Genomic DNA, 20,701 nt, shown 5'->3' with positions numbered 1-20,701 from the left:
TATTATTATTATTATTATTATTATTATATTTAATGTATTAAATTATCAACAGGCTACTAATACTATTTTCTTCATACACTATATTTCTTGATTGGCATGTGGTTATTATATTAAGATACATAAAATGTTATTTCCGGTGTTTCAAAACCAGAAAAAAAAGAAAGAAATCAAGAAAGAAAGAAAGAAAGAAAGAAAAGTCCGTGCATACTTGATCAGCTGTTCAGTTCAGTTCTGTCGCTTAATGATGACGTAGTTTCAACTCGCCCGGCAAAACAGTGCTGGACTTGTCACACAACAGCCCAAAGATACGCTTTTCTGGTCCAAAGCAGCATACAGGACACACGTGGTCTCGTATTAGGTGAGCTAAGAAGTGAAATATAACTTTTCGGAGTGTAAATATATTTTCTTCGCGTGTCTGACCACATGTCGAGCCTTTAGTGACAGTGTTTACAAACACACCAGTGGTTGTAGCTGAGTGCTGAACTGCAGCTCTAGCTAGCTATATTAAGATTGTTTTTGTAATACTGGACGAGAGCAATATTTTCCTGTTTCTGCTGTCATATGAGGTTTCACTGGACACTGTTCACGGAAAGAAAGTCGCACCGAACCCCATTAAACATCTGGAAATTGAATAGTCGAAGATGAGGGATTGTTTCTCTCTGTGGTGCAGAATTACACTTTCCAGCATCTAATTTTCAAATGAGGAGTTTCTCTGACCGTGCATATATTTACCCTGAAGCAGGTGTTAAAAGGATGTTGTTAAAGAAAAGGCTGCTGTTGTGCTCTGCTTAAACATGTGGCTTGCTGTGTTGGAAGCATGCGGCAGTGGTTGGTCATTAGTATACAGCTAAGTGAGGTATGAGTTTCTCTGCCTCACTCTGTACTTAGACCAATAATAAGAGGCTGTGTGTTGGTGCATTACAGTGCTCACCCGGCTCTGATAATATGGTTGCATGATGCTGGAGTAATCATTTACAACAACCCTGTTCACTTTGGCCATTATATCACCAAATAGTACTAAACATCAGCCAGTGTTAAACAATTACATAACCCACCTCTCTCTCTTTAGCATGAACTCTGGTCATTTTTTTGTGCAGTGAACATGTAAGAGTCACTTATGGAGCAGTAAAGATTGTATTAGATTTGACTAAATGTCAGGACTGAATAGCTATAACAAAAAACTAAAACAAACTAACCAAAAAACAGCCACTGAGCATCTGCACATTGGGAGATGAGGTTGGCAGGGCTAAAACGAGGGGCAAAAATACAATTTAGAAATAGTGTCCCGAATATACCATTAACAATGATGTATCCTAAATCCAAACTAGTGTGTGCAGTGAAATATCTGCTAGATAGTGGTAAAAGAGAGGGGATGCTTATGTTGCTGTACATTAGGGATGTGCATGTGCATGACTGATTAGTTGATTAGTCAAAACAGTAGCTTATATAGGCTAGTGGGCAATTTTTTATTTGGGGTGGGGATGGGTAGAGATTTATGTTTTACTTCACAGAGAGACAACATATGCTAAGTAAACTCTGAAAAAAGTGTTTAAAGTTAATTTATATTAATTAAAAATACTTTATTATTATTATTATTATTATTATTATTATTATTATTATTATTGTTGTTGTTTTTGTTTTGATGAAGGGCATGGATTAATGATAATGTCATGATTAATTAATTTAAATTGGACTGGTTATTTGACTCAAGTAGTTAAAATGCCCATCCCTAGTTATGAGGATTTTAGTCATGGGCTTGAATCATTCACTGTCAGCCTTCTTGTCAGGCAGTAGGGCTTCTTGTAACCGAGAACAGTTGACAACAGACAGGCTTTGTGTGTTTCGTCCTGTGGAGGCTGTGGGTTACCCCCGGCCAAGCCTTATGGGGTCTCTGATGGTTTACAGATCCATTTTGCCTGTGAACGTTAAACATGGCTTCCATTCTCTCTTTAACAAAACCTCGGCCCCCAGCGATTCCTGCTAAAAGGTTTGCAAAGATAAATTCACAGCATGTCAGTGTAGCTGCTGTAAAACAGATCCACATTCAGGGATTGTTTTTTTTTTTTGTTTTCTTTTTTGTCAGAGGTTGTTAAACTGGACGGTTGGTCGTGGTAAAGGGAGTTAGAGCCCAGCACGTGAACAGCATGCTGCAACAGATGCCAGGAAAATGATGTAAGAACAGCTGTGGGAATTATGACAGGTCTCTACCAAGTTTGACGCACCTCCAGCTATTAGGACTCACAAGTCTTTGAAAACCCTGTGTTTTTAATACTTAAGTTCATCAGAAGCAGCGTCTGTCAAACGAAATGAGAAAATATGCCATTTATGTCTTTCAATTTATCTGAAAATGATTTAACTCATCTTTTCAGTTTAATGTTAATATGTTTCACTGGTGTTAATGCCGTTTCTCATGAACATGCCCTTTAATTTGGTGCCCATGTTGTTCTCCAGACACCGGTGTCTCAATGTCCTGAATAATGAAAATGACTGTCACTGTAATCACTGCTTGTGCCAAAAAATAATCTGCATTTTGAATATATCACTGTTGTACTGGCTGTTTCTGGTTTCACAAACACTACATGTGGTTTTTTAACACAGAATGACCTCAGTATATGAAGTAAAAAAAAACACAAATCTAATTCAGATTTTAATACAGTAGTTACTTTAGCTTTACCATCTAATAGGCCTACTTATTAACCTCAACCCTATTTTGGGTTAGGCAATATGAGATTATATACAGTTTGATTTTTTCTCATGGTCTTCCTCACTGGATGGAATTATTCAGTTATAGTGTCACTGGATGTAATGAAGAAGAGGATGAATGACAGAAAACTATGTAGATGGACCTTAAATCTCTGTTCCATTCTTTACACAGTAGTCCTAAGACTGCTGGAAGCATTTTACTGCCATTGATTTGGAGATAAAACAATTTTCATGAATATGTTTCAATAATTTGGCTTCTTTTTAAATGTTTTACATATCAGACTGTTTTTAATATACTTCTGTTGTGCAAATATAACAGAGAGATAAATACTTGACATGAAGAGTGTGTACTGTCAGTGCTCCTATATGTAACATGGGAGACTTATTGAACAAATGTTCTCTTTTCTGTGTCCACTGGCATGGTCTGTGATGCTTCCATTACATATTGTAAAATTTAAAAAAAATTGGGAATGCATTTGTTTTATACTTTCATTTTATAACTCCCAGTGTCTCCATTTGCAATTTTCCCACACAAGTTAAATGTGTGTAAAAGCTAACAAAGAAACAAACTTAAAGCTCTGACTTCTGTCATCAGCCATACTTACTTTTCAGCATATTTTAATTCAAGTGGTCTGAGAGGAAACTTCTGTATTTTCTCCTAGCCTGTGTTTATGAGTTATAGTGATCTACCCTGTGACACCCACATTTTGACCAGTCACAGGCATTTTCAGACAAGCAGGAGGGTTAACTGTGATAGTGAGAGCCATGTTTACTAATTGCTGATCAGTTTCGGTCAGACTGGACCTGGAATTGTCTCATGGAAAAGTGGCTTCACTTTCCCATAGAACGTGAGACACTGTCAGGTCATTTATATTTATGTTTAGTCTTTTGGGTTGGACTGAGAGGAAAATGCGTGTATTCTCAAATCTGGCATTTTATACCCCTGATTTTGGTTCCTGCTTTAATTTTCCCAATAATTAATCAATTGATTGATTCATTGATTGGTTGATTTGATTATTTTAAGAGCTATAATACTTAAAGGTTAAAATGATGTTTGTCAAGTGAAGATAAACATTTGCAGATTTTTGCTTCTCGAATACAAGAATTGCTACCCTTTGTCTTCCATGTTCTGGATGTTACATTCTGAAAATATCATGTTGACTGGGTGGAATTACAGGAACCTACAATTTTTGGGTCATTCTGTAACCCAAATAATAATTAGTAAACTGATAATGAAATTGTCAGACTTTTAAATTGCTGAATTTTTCCATAGGTGTCTGCAGGGATGCACATCTCAGTGCGTGAAATCCACGTGTCTTCAGGTTCTTCCTATTTCCTGCGGGTGGACTGGAAAGGGCAGGACTTGGGTTCAGGATTCCAGTTGCTGCTGACTGATGGACAAGACGCTTGGAGAGGAGAAGGTGAAATCTCACCCAGAGTCACCTCATTTTACATGTTTGACCTGACAGATTACTGCTCGCCCGACACTTGGACACTTTCACCTTTTTGACCACACACACCCTTCTCCCTTCACCTGTGCATGTTTATGATTGTACCGTCGTTGACCTTCTCAGCTGCACCCACTGGAAAATTTATGAGTTTCACCCTTCAGGTTCTGCAGTACTTTTTCTCCTTTTACAGCCTGAATACTCATAAGTTAGATTCAACACAATGATGAAAGACTTTGGTCTGAGCTGTTATGGCTTTGCATTTCTATGTTTATTCAGGCTCCTCTGCTGTATTATCTGACTGCTAAGGTTCTTAACATAATACGATTTTAGTTAACCATTCACTGTCCTATAGATGATTATGATTCAGGATTTAATTGTCTTTTTGTGTTCATTTTGTGGTGCTAGTATCACTTAAGCCAAACAGTAATTGTATACACGCAGGTCACCTAATAAAGAAGTGAGTATTGACCTCTGGAACACATGAATGCATTTCTATTTTCCTTTGAGGCTTTGTAAACAAAATTGCACAGGAGAGATTTGACATAAGTTATGTAAAATCTCAATACTGAAATATATTAACAGTTAATAATGATAGTGAAACATACCAACTGAAGCATCTTGACATGAAGGGGTGCATGAGGATGGCGTCATTAAAAGTGCACCAGTTAATTAAAAAATGGTGATGGAAATCAGGTATTTTTTTAGTTTGATCAAGTGGTTTTTTAAACAAGTGAATAAAGACCATTATGACATTTATGCCAAACATTTGTAGTTAACTCAAATATGTATGATCAAGCATTTATATAGTAATTGTGATACAGCAACTGACGGTGAGGATTCTCTCTGCACAGTGAGCGAGACAACACTATGTGGCGAAGCAGAGGAGCTGGAGATGCAGCTGGAGAGGTACATCCAGGACCTGCACCAGGCACTGACCGGGACAGTGAGCTCCGTCACTTACACCTTCAGCCTGACGCCAACTCCTCCAAAATGCAGCTCCACTGTTACGCTGTCATATGAGAAAGTGCAGAAGGACATCTCTGTGAGTGCTCTACACACTTCTGACTCAGTAAAGCTGATCATTAGTTTTTATTTTTAGGTTTAGGGAGAGACCACTCACTAATTCTGGTCAACCACGGATCTGACATTTATAATTTTTAACAGTATTTGTATCAGTATTGTTTAATCTGATATGATAAAATAAATACATTTAAAAATGAACTTATCTGTAAGCTCTACTCCTGCCCTAAGCACTATCTGAAATATCCTATTAAAGCTATACCGTATGATGTGGCATTTTTACACTTTTCCTTTGTAATCTTAAAATGCTCCTAATAAGCGAGTGTCAAACTAAAATGTAAAAGAAATCCACAATGTTTTGAAAGTCAAAAATGTTTAATTGTCATATATTTCTGATAAAAGTCTGACCAATCATTTCATTCAGTCCGAATAAAATAATTGGCCACGCCTGGCTGAGCCTCCTGTCAGTCATCCATTACCGCTGTCCCACATCCGTTACCAGTGCCTCTGAATCTGATGTTTAACTCGCACTGCTCCTCCTGTCACTGACCGCGGTTCCTGTTTAGGGCTGTGAATGGATAGGACTCAAATGCCCGGTGTTGAAGGGAAAAAACAAATTTCTTAACAGAAACAACCAAGGGGAACAAACAGAAAAACCCAATTGCAGCAGTCAGAGTCCAGTGAATGACCGCTCAATTTTTATGACCGCTGGACTCCGCCTACACGTACATGGTGTCACACAATGTAGGATGATGTAGGATGATAAATGTATGGAGTATGAAACCTCAAATGTCCACTGAAAATTTGCGGAGTTTGTGCGCTCACAGTGCACGCGCCCATCGCCAGGGCACCTCATCGCCTAGGTGATGAGGTGCAGTGAAGACACTGACCCAGCGCTGCACAGACCAGACCCTTAAATACAGGGTCTCCTAATGAAACAGGAGCTGCTGTTGTGCAGCAGGTGGATGATGTGTCTGGTTGCTGAGGGAGGGGTCTGTGGCCACGCTGAAGCGGACCGGACCTCTGCCTCCACCTCCACCTCCGTTTCCACCACAAGCGTCAGGTGAGAGGAGGGGAGCGTCAGAGCTCAGGCAGGGGGAAGCAGGCGGGGCTTTGGAGGGATTCGTGTTGTTCATGTTCAAATTTTTACTAAGTGCTGTGTAAAATGCCAGATTGGTAGGTATAGCTTTAACACTAAAATGAGAAAAGAACATTTACTTTATTCACTTATTACTTTATTATTTACTCCCTCCAGTTCAGTATGACAACTGGCAGTTGAAATATTATTCAAATGTATTTTATTACTATATTTGATTTGACAGTTGGCATAAAGATATTACCATAAAATTTTGTTTGATACTAATATGTTCATTTGTACTGCAAATTTGTGTTGCTTCCAAATACCAGTTATTAGTCTCTTTGAATACTGATAATCTGTTGACCCTGATAAATGTCGGTGGATCCACTCTCACTCAGAGCTAATGAATGACTGGAAATACAAAGTTGACTTTTTGCACCTTGTGTGGGAGTATGTTTATATAAAACCTCTCTGTCCTGAAAGATGAGTCAGAAAGTTAGTTTTAAAAAGAAGTGGTTGTGGGCTTTCACATATCAGTAAAGTGCACAGATTATGGCAGACATTAAAGCCACCTTAAGGCTTAAAGCTGCTGTTTTTTCACATGACGTCAGAGTATAGATAACAGTGCACTTGTCACCTCTGTTCCCTTAATCCACCTGGGATATTTTAAAGCCCAGATAAACCAGGTTTGGTTTGGTTGTTTGTGAATAATGAATGAGGTGTGAAATGTTGAACTGGCAGTACTACTGTAGAGACACAAGATGTGGTTTCACCTGAACGTCATAGGGTTACCTCAGCAAAAGGCATGCAGTGAAATGACTTAATAATAACTACAAACAATGTGAGGGAATAGTGAGACTGAAAGACACCTTGCTGGTTTAGATTTGTGGATTTTCTTGTAGCTAACGCAATAAAAAAAAAAAAGGAAATTTCAGCTATTTAAGACTATGGAAGACTCTAATGTGTAATTAGCTTGAAAGTGGCTATATTACACAGATCTCCTGTTACATCTTGGGTCTCTGTTGGGGTAGCAGGTAGATTTAGAGTTTTGAAAAACTTCTGATTTATCACCCTAAAAGAAAAATAAGACAGAACAACCTAAAACTCAGTGCATTAATATAAACAGCCTAGCTAAAAACTAACACAGTAAATAATAAAGGGCTGTCCATTTGGAAGGCAGTGATTATGTGTTGTTTCAGCTGGTAACAAGTTATTTAACTGTAACGGCATTTCTTAAACAGCCATGTCAGAACATATTCCATGGCCTTGGAGAAGACCTCTCTGTTTCAGAAGGGTCAAAGTATCGTCTTGCGTCAAGTAAAGAAAACAACCAAGGAGATGGCTGTAACTACTAAAACTGCGTTAACTCTGTTAAACCTGTGAGGACAGTGGTGAACCATTATCTTTGAGAACAAAATGTGGTCAGACAAAAAACTTTAAGTAACTGTGGTCAAAGATCAGTGAAACATTTGGTGAAATTATATAATAAAATATCAACATCACTATGTTAATAGTGAAAGTAAGAGCATTTCCACACACACCATCTGAAGAGAACTCAAGGCATTGGGACTAAACAGCTGTGTAGCCTTGTGTGGAGCAATGGAAAAAGGTCATGTTGTCTGATGAGTCCAGACTTGGAAGGAATTGTGACAGTGATGATATACATGACCTGGCCAAAAAGTCCACACCTGGATTCATCCAAGCAATTAGATTAAAACCTTTCACTGGATAATTACTTCAGTGATTAATATGTTCCAACTGGCAGTAAGTTATTTCTAGCTAACTGATACAATGAGTAGATTCCCATTGGTTTACGAGGGAGCATCAAGACTGGACTGTGTTTCAATGGAAAACGGTCATGTGGTCCGATGAGTCCAGATTGACCCTGTCCCAGAGTGATAGATGTATTAGGGTTAGAAGAGAGGCAGATGAAGTGGTTACCCATCATGCCTAGTGCCTACAGTACAAGTATGTGGGGGCAGTGTTATGATCTGGACTTGCTTCAGTTCGTCAGGACTAGGTTCAGTAATGTTATGTGTCCATAAACTGAGGTCAGCTGAACCTGAATGTACTGAATGACCAGTATTTTCATCAGGATCCAGTAATGACAGAGTGGTTCAGGAAGCATGACACATAATTTTCACACATGTACTGGCTACCACAGAATTCAGACCTGAACCCCATTGAGAATCTTTGGGATGTAATGGAAAAGACTACAGTATACGCAGTGGTCCAACTTGCCCATCATCACTAGGCTGAAAACTAATGCAGATCTGGACAGAAATGAATATTGTGACATTGCATATACTTATCAAAACGTTGTCACAGTGATTGCATGCTATAATCAAAACTAAAGGCAGTCCAAAGAAATATTAGAGTGTGTGACTGTACTTTTGGCGCGTCCAGTTACCTATAGCTTGTATTAGCTTAATTTTTTTATTTATGATTAGAGCAGAGTGGGTGCTGAGTTAAGCAACTTGATGGTGTTTGGCAACTGACTGAATAATTCCTGCTCAGGGGTTAATGGCATGAGAGCACTGACTCATGATGAAGACACAAAACTTTTGTTGCTATGGTAGTTGTGACAGAATGGAAACCTTACATGTCTGTTGCAGCAAAGGGGAAACTCGTCAAATCTTCTGTCTAAAAATGAGAGTTTAGAACAGAAGTACACTGGGATGCGTCATTTGAGATATCCAGGAGCTTCTCTTGCACAACATTAAGAAAAAAAGCAGTAATTCATCTGTCATAAAGTTATGAGTCATAATGAAAGGCTTCAGCCTAATGCCTGGTCATTCCCCTCTAATAGCAGCTCATGTCCAGTGCTGCAAAACACCAAAAGAACCCAAAAATGAGACTGTCACACACATGTACAGGTGTTACCTGAGGTGATTAGCATACCAAGCATTTATGTGTTTGACAGGACATTTTTGTAACACTGCTGAGGTCAAATAAGAAATGCCTTGGTCAGATGCGTCTTGTTACAGTGGGTGAAGCATTGAGCTTAAGGTACAGTTGGTTTGCATTTTACAAATGTTTTCTGTTACTAAATCTCTTAATGAAATCGATTTAGGGTAAGGCAAGTTCCCACAACTACAGTATTAGTATTGTGTGTGGTAATCATAGTCAGATGGTCATAGCAATTGTGTAAAACTGGTTTTGAAAATGCATCTTTAACTAATCATTTTATTATTCTAAAAAATATTGGTGGAGCAATACCATATGAATACGGAGGGAGGGGTGTCAATGTATTAACTTTTCTTCAGTAAACCCCTACTAAAACTTTCCCCAGCTTATTTACAGAAGTCAGCATCAGAAGACGACTACTTCATTTTTCATTCATTTTCATCATTTCAGAAATGACCCTGATCATAGAAAGGAAAGTGAGTTTGTGGAACTAAAAAGGAAAACTAAAAAAGGGAAACTAGACTGCTGATTTTATAGTAAATTTTCTTCCTGTTTCTCTATCTTCTTTTCTATGAATTTTGTCCTTTTCTCTTTAACAGCGGGGTAGTAAGACAGAGATTGCATGCGCAGTATAGTTTCATATGGATAAAAAACTGCATTGACATTGCAGATGTTCTCTCTTGAGGTTTTTGCCATTCATTTAGCACCTGAGACAGAAACAGATGTATTGCATATTTAGTACTGTTTAGTATTATTTATTAACAGGGCTTTAGTGGTCAGTCATTTGGACAGTGATACATGTCTCTCTATTTGATGGATTGCTGTGAAATTTCTCACATTCAGTCACTATGAAATTGTAAAGATGATTTTGTTCCCCATAGGATGAATGGTAATAGATTTTAATATCCCACCACATTTTTGCCAAAACCGAATATCCTAAACTACTTTCTACCATTCCTTCAAGCTACTTTTAACAGATGGACTGTCTATTCATAAACTTTGCATATATACTGCAAAATAAAAATAAAATGTGTGCTTTTAGTGCAGACACAAGGCCTCCAAACAGCACATATTAACAGAGTATTATATAAACTGCATTTTACTTTTACTTAGGTTGCAGTTTTCTTTTCTGTAAAACGTGGGTGTATTGATGATTTTAACACTCACCAGCTCTATATTTACTGCAACATTCACCCACTTCAGTAGTAAATTTACAATAGGTGGAGTTGCACACAGAGGCCTCTCTTTAAATAAAAGTATCCATCAGTTAATTAATGTGAATCACGGAGTCAGAAGCAGCTTTCACGTCTCCATGACAACATGAGAAACCTTGCCCACATCAACAGCTTGGCAGCCGGCATTGTCCAGCCAGCCCGCTGTTGTCTTCAGAGTCAACATCAAGTGATGAATGTGACTGACCAGTAGCGTCACAGTCCACATCGCTAATATGACCCGTCAGATGACAGCTCAAGTACTGTTTCAAGTGAAATTGAAAGCCGTTAAGAGCCTAATGCCATCTGAGTGTATACGATGAGGCAACAACCGGGAGTGTTCGCCAGAAGGGTTTGGAAGCAGTATTTCCATTCGAGCAGTGATTTAGTCTGCTGCGTAGTCTGAGGTTATTTACTTTCGTAGAGGTGATGAAGTAATAGCTGGCAAATATTAGCCACAAGTAAATCACAAAATGTGACAGAGGAGCAAAGAGAGTGGGAGGACACGGGAGACCGGGAGCAATGGCAAGAAATGTGAAAAAATTACTGTTAGCGCTTAGGCCATTAAGGCTAAACATGGTTGTTATGTTTCTTTCAATGAACTGAACCTGACTGCAGATTTTAACTTATTTTATCTATTTAAGCCGAAGTGATTTTTTTTTTTTTTGTTTATTGGACAAAAATTCTACAAATACATTTCAGTATATTCAATTCAAGTCGTCTGACATGAAAGGTGGAAACGTAGAGAAGAGTCTTCAGGTCATTTATACTGACACTTACTCTTTTTGTTTGGATCGAGCGGAGAAAGCTGCAAAGGGAAGTTGTGTATTTCACCCCTGATTTTGACTCCCGCAGCTTTAAATGATGCTCCGTTAGCTAATTTGCACCAGTTATCTCAGCACAGACTGGATAAGAATCCCATACCTGAAAACACACAGCTGTGTCATCTCAGTGGAGGTCAGTTATTTAGGGAATGGATGGTCAAAGAGGTCAGCGGTGATAGTGACCATTCTCCTTCTTATCTGTGGGCAAACATGGGAAAGCAGTGTTTGAGAGAAAATTGGGTTTCCCAGGAGACATCAGTGACCAGGTCAAAAATCTGAAATGGAGAGTGATTATAATCTGCAAACTCTCACTTGACAATCATCAAACAAGACAAAGTTAGAAACCAGCCGATGTAGACGGTGGAGAATGAAGAGACTTTTTATGCCTGCCTGCTTATGCTTCTCAAAAACTACGTACAAAGACCCAAAAATTACATGTTATCAACAGTGAACCTTTGAAGTGGCTTGATGATAAAAGGATGATAATTATTGTGATCTAATTTAACATTGTGATAAGTATGATGATGATGATGTTTATTTTATACAGAATTTCCTTTCGCTTTAGGGTTCATTTTGTTTGCAAATTCGCTTCTTTTGCAAGAAATCCACAAGAGATTCAAAAAGCAAATGCAGTCATTGAGATATTTCAAAATTTTAATTACTTTTCTCCATTCTCCTTTCAATTTTCCAGTTCAGCTTGGGCTCTGTTTTGTTGGGCCCCATCCCAGAGCCAGCGGAGGCAGTGAGAGAATTACTGATTCACAGTCTGGAGAGGGGAAATACACTGGAGTGCCATAACCAGAAACTACAGAAGGAGAACCAGAGACTGAGACAAGAGCAGCAACGCATCACTGCAGAGTAAACACACACAAAACACAGAATGACCCTTAAAAGATCTGATTTTACTTGTTACTGCTTTGGTGGAACCCCAACGCAAAACACAACCAGTCTGAAGTAAAGCAGCACAAGTTTCATTTCTTTTGAAATGTATCAGTGTTCACTCAGTTGTTACCCAACTCATGTATGAGTGTATAGGGAGGGGTCATCTGACCCTCATGCAATTGTAATTCACCTTGAGTAATAAACCAGCGTCACCAAAGTGTGTGAATACGTGCAACACAGCAAGCTAAAAGTTAGAGGGGGGCCTCAGTGACTCACTCTCCTTAAGACTCAAGAAGTTCACCCGAGTTCATTAACCATTTAAATTTAAAGGGGTCATATTTTGCTAAACCCACTTTTATTAATCTTTGGTTCATTTATTTGTGTATTTGAACCCTAATATTTCAAAAAGTTTGAATTTGAACCCTCCAGGTGCTGCATAACTATCTTTATATTCATTTTGGCAAAAATTGGGTGGATTTCTACAACTCGTTTTAATTTCTACTGAATTTGTTATGTCTATAACTAGTTACGTCATGACATTTACACATACAAGGTCAAGACTTCCAATGAACATTTCTCCGAGTATGACATAATTGTTTGTCAGCAGCAGTGGTTGTAGTCCATACTGAAAATATGTCCAAACTTCGAGTCGATTACCTAAAATGTTCAGTTCTTGGTTCAACGGCACATTCAACAACCTGGGGTGGGTGGGGGGGAGCGTGAAGTGGATCATTTGCATTTAAAGGGCTAGAGCTCAAAATGACCTTTCTGGTGTCATTACTCAGAAATAGAGTTGAAGATGGACCTGTGGAGTTGAATTAATGAAGAATTCAGACCCAAGCAGAGCATTTACAGTTTATGTAGACCACAGGGAAATGTTTGAAAATGTATAATTCCATTTAAAAAAAAGCAAAATATCACTCCTTTAAGTCACAAGAAGTATTAAATATTGCATGTTAAATATAATAATGTTTAAATTAAATAAACCAAACTCTTCTAAGTAAAGAGGCTGCTCCCTTGTATGACTGATGGCCTTGACATCAGCCTGCTGACTGCACTATTCATCACTGATTAGCAATAGTGGTGTTATGTTCCTTAAGGGAGGTTTAGTTGACTTGTATTAATGGCAGCCAGGTGTGGTTTGTAGATGCAGGAGAATGACAGGCAGCTCTCTAGATTTGATGACATGAATGTGTTTGTGTGTTACTATAAATTTCAGACTGAAGCGCTATGCCAGCGGTAAGGAGGAGCTGGAGGCAGAGCTGTACTCTCGATTTGTCCTTATCCTCAATGAGAAGAAAGCTAAGATCCGCAGTCTACAGCAAACCGTCACACACCTACAGGACGTGAGGTACAGTATACTGGTAGTAAAAGCTGGGTTCTACAGACTAGACTGGATGTAACAAAGATTTTGCACTTTAATTTATCAGTTGATGTACTTTCAGCTTCTCCTAAAATGACAGTGCCTATGTATGCCCACTGTTTTAGGTGCACATACTATAACGCTCCATAAACATTATTACTCTCTTTTTTTTGACTGACACTAAATATGCTCTCATTGGCAGTAGTGCTCTTTATCTGGCCTTGTCTTGTATTGTATCCCTGTAACGGCTTTCAGTGCTCCTAAAATCTTTTACTTCTCCTTTCAGTGCTTCTAGGTCTGTTGACACTTAAGCTACTTTTATTTTGTGTCCTCTAAGAGAGCGACAACTGATATCATAGAGAATACTTCACCTGTCTTTAGCACTTTGTTAACCGAAGTGTAATGCTGTGACTAACCTTTAACTGACACATTCAATGATACACCTCTCTAGAGCTGCAGCTGACATGTCAACTGCTTTAGTACTTAAACTGTACTCCTACGCAGCACTAAGCTAAGCAGCTTCACAGAGTGTTCATTTTATTAAAAACTTCTCATGATAAAGCAAATGTTTCAGGTGAAGGTTTTCAGCAGCAAACATTCTTTCTACTTGTTTATTAAATTCCTTAAGAGCTTTTTATGTTTGTCCATTTTCCATTTTATGATACATCTCCTTTAACAATTGTATACATATTTAAAACAATATAAATAAGTTATGCTCTGTGGCCTCTGCTGTAGGAGTTCAGATGAGCCAAAAAAGACAGAATCTGACCAAACAGCAGATCAAGCTAAAGAAGATGAATATGGAGGAAGTACTGATGAGGAGCCAGAGGAAGAGCAGGCTGCACCAGCCTCTACGGAACCAACCAGGGTAAGATATCTGTCAGACTCCTGCACTGGATGTACTTTCCTTTGTACTGTCTGACACCCATTCATCATTTTAATGTGAATAAGAGAAAACTAGTAGCTTTTTTATTAAAGAAGTCCCCAGACCTACATGAACTAAATCAAGCAAGCATTTCCTGTAGCTGTATTTGACCATAAAACATGACATTAGTGGACACTCAACAGTATTCCCATATGGAGCCTCATAAACTGCTTGGTTTTCTGCTCTTTTGGTCAAAATCTAAAGTCTCTGTTCCATTTAAATGTCTCATTAAGACATTTAAATATGGACAGTATGGGGGTCTTGCAAAACATACTATGATTAAGATACAGTCATTGTTACTGTTATTAATTCCATCTGTGGCTTCAGATTATGAAGGGAGGGTGGGGTGGGGAGTGAAACTTTGTGTGAGAACAGTAAACTCAGAGCAAAGATTGAAAAGATGGTAAAATTGAAGTGAAAGGACCTGCAGAGTTGGGTAACTGTAACTGTAAATGATCTCTCATTACACATCTGATCTGTTGTAAATAAAAGTGTTGCCATGTAGAAGTGAACCTATTTTACCGTCAGCATTGGCTGATTGTATGAATACTATGAAGTATGAATTATGAAATCTTTTCCTGAACCCTTAAACCTTTGATTTAATTTTGCAAATACATTTGATAGTTACTAACTTGATTTTTTTTCCCTGATATTTAAGATTTACTATGTGATATTTAGAGACGTCTCGCGGTGAAGTTGCACATTCCACCCATCTGAACTCCTAACATTTCCTTATGGTAATAAATCTGGCCTACTTTCAGACATAGCAGAGGATGGTAATACTCCATATTGTTGAATGAATGGGAAAAAAGAGAATAAGAGCAAGTCCATTCTGGTTTACTGTAGAAACATTACACTGTGTAAATATAAACGACTCATTTGAAGCAACAAAAACACATATGTTTAAGTTTTTCACTTCTGAAAACATACTTACGCATATTTTCTTCTGCAGTTAGAGCCTCCTAAACCCCCCTCAGTCTTCCACACTGGACCTTAATATGAATGGTACCTTTTTCAATATGTTCTACCATACATTAACACAATGATATCAACGTTAAACGATCTGCAACAGAAACTACATCATTTGTCATTTAAAGGACATTAAATCACATAAGGTAGAGCATTGCACTTGCAGGTGTTCTGACTTTGACAACCAATGGAAAACACCTGCTGTGATGTCACTGACTGGGGCATGAGCAAATATGAAGCAAAGTGAGCCCAGAACCAAACCACCACCATAAGAGAAAATGCAGCTTTGTGATGTAACACATTTTGTATGACAGTGACTATAAACATGTTATTTTTGGGACATTATAGCTGTTGCCATGGTAGCTGAGTGTGTTTGCATCATCGTTGAGAGCTGTATGTATGTTTTTCATACACAATGACATCACTGAGGTATTATATAATCCAGAGTAGTGGACTGTAGTGAACTGACATCCCAAAACAGCTAAAAAAGACAAGCGGCTCTAGTGTTGTTGACATTGTACTTCATCAACCCCCAGACTCCTGCCCCCTACCCCCCCACCCCCCACAGGACTGGATGTGATTAATGTTCCATTAGCAGAAGGCCAGATGTATGGAGCGTACTTCTGCATTACATGAAGATTGATTTGGGTAGGGCAGAAGTCACCTACCGTGGAACTGAAGTGGGGTGTGGAAGGGGATTTTTGCCCTCCAGTCAGCTGTTTACTTTCCTAACTTTCCACCTTCCACACCTTAAATCCTCCACCCAGGCTGTTGGGCTACGTAGGTGTCCCTGTTCCCTGGGCTTTCCCCTCCATCTGTGCACTGACACTGATGAGGAAAAGCTCACAGGATTGTATATGTAGTTTCTGTTGCCACGACAATGACTCAGACAACTGCATGTTGCCAGTTAGTGCTAACAGATTGAGTGAAAGGAGGGGAAGGGGCAACGTGAGTTTTAAGAAAAATGTGGTTTCAGTGTGGGTGTTTTCGGTCTTTTTATAGAGACTGCTGCTACTAGTGAGACAACGATGAGTGAAAGTGTCCATACAAAATGGTATAGTGCCAATGCAATTCAAGTAAACCATAATGTTCTTTTCTCAATCTAGATAAAGGTAAAATTATTAAATTAAAAAAAGTCAAAATTAAATATTTTATATGTTTGTGCCTTTACAACCATACATACAAATACAGTACATTTTCTTTTTAGAAGTACAAAAATTTCAAAGTGTAGACAGACTTTTTTGTCATCTCAGAGGGTTAGAACACACCTGTCTTGCATTTCAATGTAATTTTTTACAGCATTTATATAACTAGTAACATCACTGTTGTGTTATTGCATAATTGTGACACTGGCCAACAGCTAGGCAACAGCAACAACAAAACACAACTTAAACAGGACGTGAAATTTTGTTTACACATCCCCAAACAATGAAATCCTACTGACTATAATGATTAGTGGAGCTTTTCTGTATTGCCACCGTCAGGCTGATGTTTTGTGTTTGGGGCAAATTGTCCCAATATGATGAATTTATCACAATCCATTCAATATGCTGAATGGATTGGTAACTGTTGTTATGTTTACATATTTTAAACAGACTTAGCTATTTGTTTGCTGGTATGCTAAAGGTAACAACAAGTATTTGTGGTTTTCATTCAAGTACATTTTGCCATTACTCATGTTATGTCATATCTGAAAGTAAAGCTCCATAGTGACATAGATATAAATCATCCAGGAGCTTATGCCACTTACAGGAACGAATAACAAAAACACTGCAGTGAAGTGGCAGTCAAACCAAACCAACAACCACTACAGAGAGTTTCGGTGAATAAAAAGGAAAGTTGTCATTATGGTAAATAAAATAAATCAGAGATAAATATAAAAACAAAAACAATATGGCCTCAGGGACTAATGGCTTCCACAGCTCATTTATTATTGACGTGTCTGTGTTGTTGAAGTTTTCCATGTCTGTGTTGTTTTATATTCAGTGGTTACAGACTGTTGTGTAGAACTGAGAAATTTTGTTCAGTGCAAATGGAGAAGACAATGTGGAAAGCAGTCATCAGACTGAACAGAGGAAAATGTTTAGCAATTACTGTAAGAAAAGGAAGAACACGTAATTTAAAGGAAGTTTGCACATTTTCCACAGTCAGCTTTCGCCTCCTGGATCCAGTCACACTGCTCTGCTCTTTGATCCTTGGAACGTGCTGTTTTGTGGCCAGAGGCCCATCTGCCTTCTTTGTTGTTCCACACGCTCATCCAGGTATCCCAAGTTTTAAGGACAGAGGAAGAGAGGACAGGTGATGAAAGAACAGTCAGACAGAGCTGAGGAGGGATGAGCAGATGTCATCTTTCAGAAAGTATCGGAATGGCATGCATTTAAAAACAATGTATGAAGTTAATTCACTCTTGAAAACGTGTTGTGAATTACATAACCTATAGCTCTCCCTAGACAGTTGTAAAACTGGATCTCTCGTTAAATTTCAATAATAAACACGGCAGTTTGCCAATTCGCCCATCACTTGAAATGTGGCCTAAGTGCTTATGAAGATAAACAGACCAATCAAAGGATGCTTTATTAGGTTTGCCATTATGTTGGGGTGTTTCTATGGTTACAAAACTGGGGTAGTAACTTTATGGCTAACATATATTTTAAACACAGTCTCCATCCTGTCAGTAAGTTAGTACTCACCCACACCACAATATAAGCACTTCATAAAGAAAGTTACAGTGTAAATTAAATGTACTGTATTTATTCAGACCTGTCTGACTCTTGTTCTCAGTCAGTTTTTACATAAATACTCTGCACCAACATGCAGTCCATTGGATGACACTCTGAAAACCTGACTTGAATTTCAATATAATTTTCAAACCATTTGTATAACCCATAACATCACCACCCTGTAACTGAATTATCGTGACACTGACCAACAGCTAGGCAACAGTAACAACATAACACCACTTGAAGAGAACATGAAATTTTGGTAAAACATGCTTGAGGAATGGAATCCTAATGATGGTGCTGATCCCTTGAGCTCTGCTCTGTTGCTCCTTCACCTTATTACTGAAAGGTTGCGATAAATCTTGATACTGGTAATTTTACTACAGGACGTTGAAGTGTACATTAGAGGGACTGTATTCATGAAAAACCTGACTGTTGTTTTCCATAGAAAGTTCAACACCAAGCCCATTGGATGACAGTCTGAGTGACATCACAGACGTAGCACCCTGTCGCAAGCGCCGCTTTCGTCACCTCGGGCCCCCGGACCTGGCTGCTAAACAACCTAACCCACAGACCTCCAAGAAAAACAGGTACAACTCCATGAGACTGTCTGTCTACACGTGTATCACTTAGCGTTGAGCTGCTGTTCAGTTTGTTTTGACAGTGTGTGAAAACGAGGTCCTCCTACGTAACAGGCTCATGCTTTGTGGTTTCAGTGTCTTTTTTAGATCACTTTATTGGCTTTGTAACTCCTATGCCGTTCATACAGTGATCCTACAATGTATTCATTTAACCAGGGTGTGACACCTTTTACCAAGAATAGCAACAACAACACGCACAGCACCACTGTATTGCTCCAAGTTTAGGTTGTGATATACATTCTTCTTTTCTAGATTTATATTCATAGATTGTCTCGGCTATCTGGAGCGAGTTGATGTTTAATATAATTACTTAGTGAACAATCCTTCCTCACCTTGACATTCTTCTGTTCCATCTCTCTCCTCCTCTTGGTATCTCGCTGAATGGGAAAATCAAACATCATAAAAACGTCCCTGTCAAGGATGTTCTTTATGATGGGTAATTCCACTGCATATTCAGTGGCTTTTAACCTTTTGACCTCAGCATTCACATCGTTGATGGTTGCCCCCCAAACTGCTGTTGCGCTACAAGTGAACCTCACATGGAGGTAAAGTGGCAGTCAAGCTAATCTCATTCGTATGGTAACAGTTGGTTGATTGGCCACAGCAAAATCAACGAAGTACAGGCATGTGGGGAAATATGCAGCAGAGCACGCATTTTACAACATCTACAAATAGTCACCGTGTATTTTGATGTAATGAGTGGAACCTAAATACTATTATCAGACTGTTATGTCACAACAAAGAGCTGAACATCTGCAGGTTAGATGGTGTGACTGTGGGGGAGTGGGTTTGAAATGGAAAGGAGGACAGAGCAGCTGGAAGAAGTGCTAGCGGCCAGTTTGCTTCATGAATGATTTATTGAAGGGTCTTGTTTACACTGAGGACAACACCGTGGTTAGAACTGTCACCTCACAGCAAGGAGATCCAAGGTTCAAACCTGGCTGTGTAGAGTGAATGTTCTCCTCCGGCCACAATCCAAGGACTTGTAAGTTCAGAGGTTAATTGGCTGCTCTAAATTACCCCATCGGTCTGAAGGTGCAAGTGTGAATTTCTGCTGGTTTCTAAAAGTGTGAGGGGAAGAAGTGGCTGTAGAGAAAGTGAAGGTTTTCAGATGTGTTCTTTTTACATCTACTTAAGTTCACCCTGGAGAAATACAATTGTGAAGTATTTTAGTGTTAATTAAGAAAAAGAAGCAAAAAACTGAAAAATAATGCAAAAAATACAATTATTATTTGTATGATTAGCATCAGCTAACAGATAAGTATGTTTAGCATTAAACAAAGGGAATAATATTACAGTCACAGCAGAGTGGATTTTCATATCTTAATTCTATTAAAAGACAAAAACAGATGAATTACTATTATTGTTTAGATGCAGTAGTTTTTAGTCCTAGATGTAGCATTAATGATAATATTTTTTAAAAAATTATATCCACTTTAGTATCTTGACAGACATGTTTTTCTTATTGTTGCTGGGATTTATCTTAGAGGGTGTTACAAATACAAAATATGATAAAAATAGGACAAGCAAATGATGATGCAAGAGATGCATGAGTATAAGTTGTGGTCGATATATTAGTCCATATATTGCATATATTGGCATTAAAGTTCAAGATGTGATGACAATTGGTTCATTTGGCAAAACAGGTTTGTATAAACAGAATTATTAACAGAGGTGCTATGTCTTTATCATTTAGAAATACACTCAATAGTTTGTGTTCAGTAATGTAGTATTTACAGTTCGATGGATTCCTCCTGTCTAAACTGTTTTCCCATCATCTCTGTCATCTCTGCTGGTGTCAGTGAAGGATACAAAGCGTCAGACTGCTACAGAGGTGTGATATAATGTGTAAGTGGAGACAGAACAGGAAAGGAGAAATGGTCCAGCCAGGCCTAGTTTTATTTTATCTTTTGTCACAGGAATTTTTTTCTGGATAAAGTATGCGAAAAGGTTTCTGTTTTTTTTTTTTTTTTTAAGAAACCACATATGAGATACTGAGCTTCAGTA

At 38.4% G+C, this 20,701-nt stretch overlaps 1 protein-coding gene across 3 annotated transcripts in view; it reads left to right on the top strand.

Moving 5' to 3' along the window:
* Positions 1 to 248: 248 nt before the first annotated feature.
* xrcc4 (X-ray repair complementing defective repair in Chinese hamster cells 4) overlaps positions 249 to 20,701 on the top strand; it is a 28,987-nt gene continuing 8,534 nt past the window's right edge. For all 3 annotated transcript variants that reach the window (XM_030150799.1, XM_030150798.1, XM_030150800.1), the window contains exons 1-7: positions 249 to 358; positions 3,977 to 4,124; positions 5,006 to 5,196; positions 11,886 to 12,052; positions 13,296 to 13,427; positions 14,175 to 14,307; positions 18,501 to 18,643. In XM_030150799.1, the coding sequence (XP_030006659.1) occupies positions 3,989 to 4,124; positions 5,006 to 5,196; positions 11,886 to 12,052; positions 13,296 to 13,427; positions 14,175 to 14,307; positions 18,501 to 18,643 (902 nt within the window). In that variant the 5' untranslated portion in view covers positions 249 to 358; positions 3,977 to 3,988. The remainder of the gene's footprint in view (positions 359 to 3,976; positions 4,125 to 5,005; positions 5,197 to 11,885; positions 12,053 to 13,295; positions 13,428 to 14,174; positions 14,308 to 18,500; positions 18,644 to 20,701) is intronic.

Source organism: Sphaeramia orbicularis, chromosome 12 (genome assembly GCF_902148855.1).
Source record: "Sphaeramia orbicularis chromosome 12, fSphaOr1.1, whole genome shotgun sequence".
Taxonomy (NCBI): Eukaryota; Metazoa; Chordata; class Actinopteri; order Kurtiformes; family Apogonidae; genus Sphaeramia; species Sphaeramia orbicularis.
This window is presented reverse-complemented; position numbering and strand designations above follow the sequence as displayed.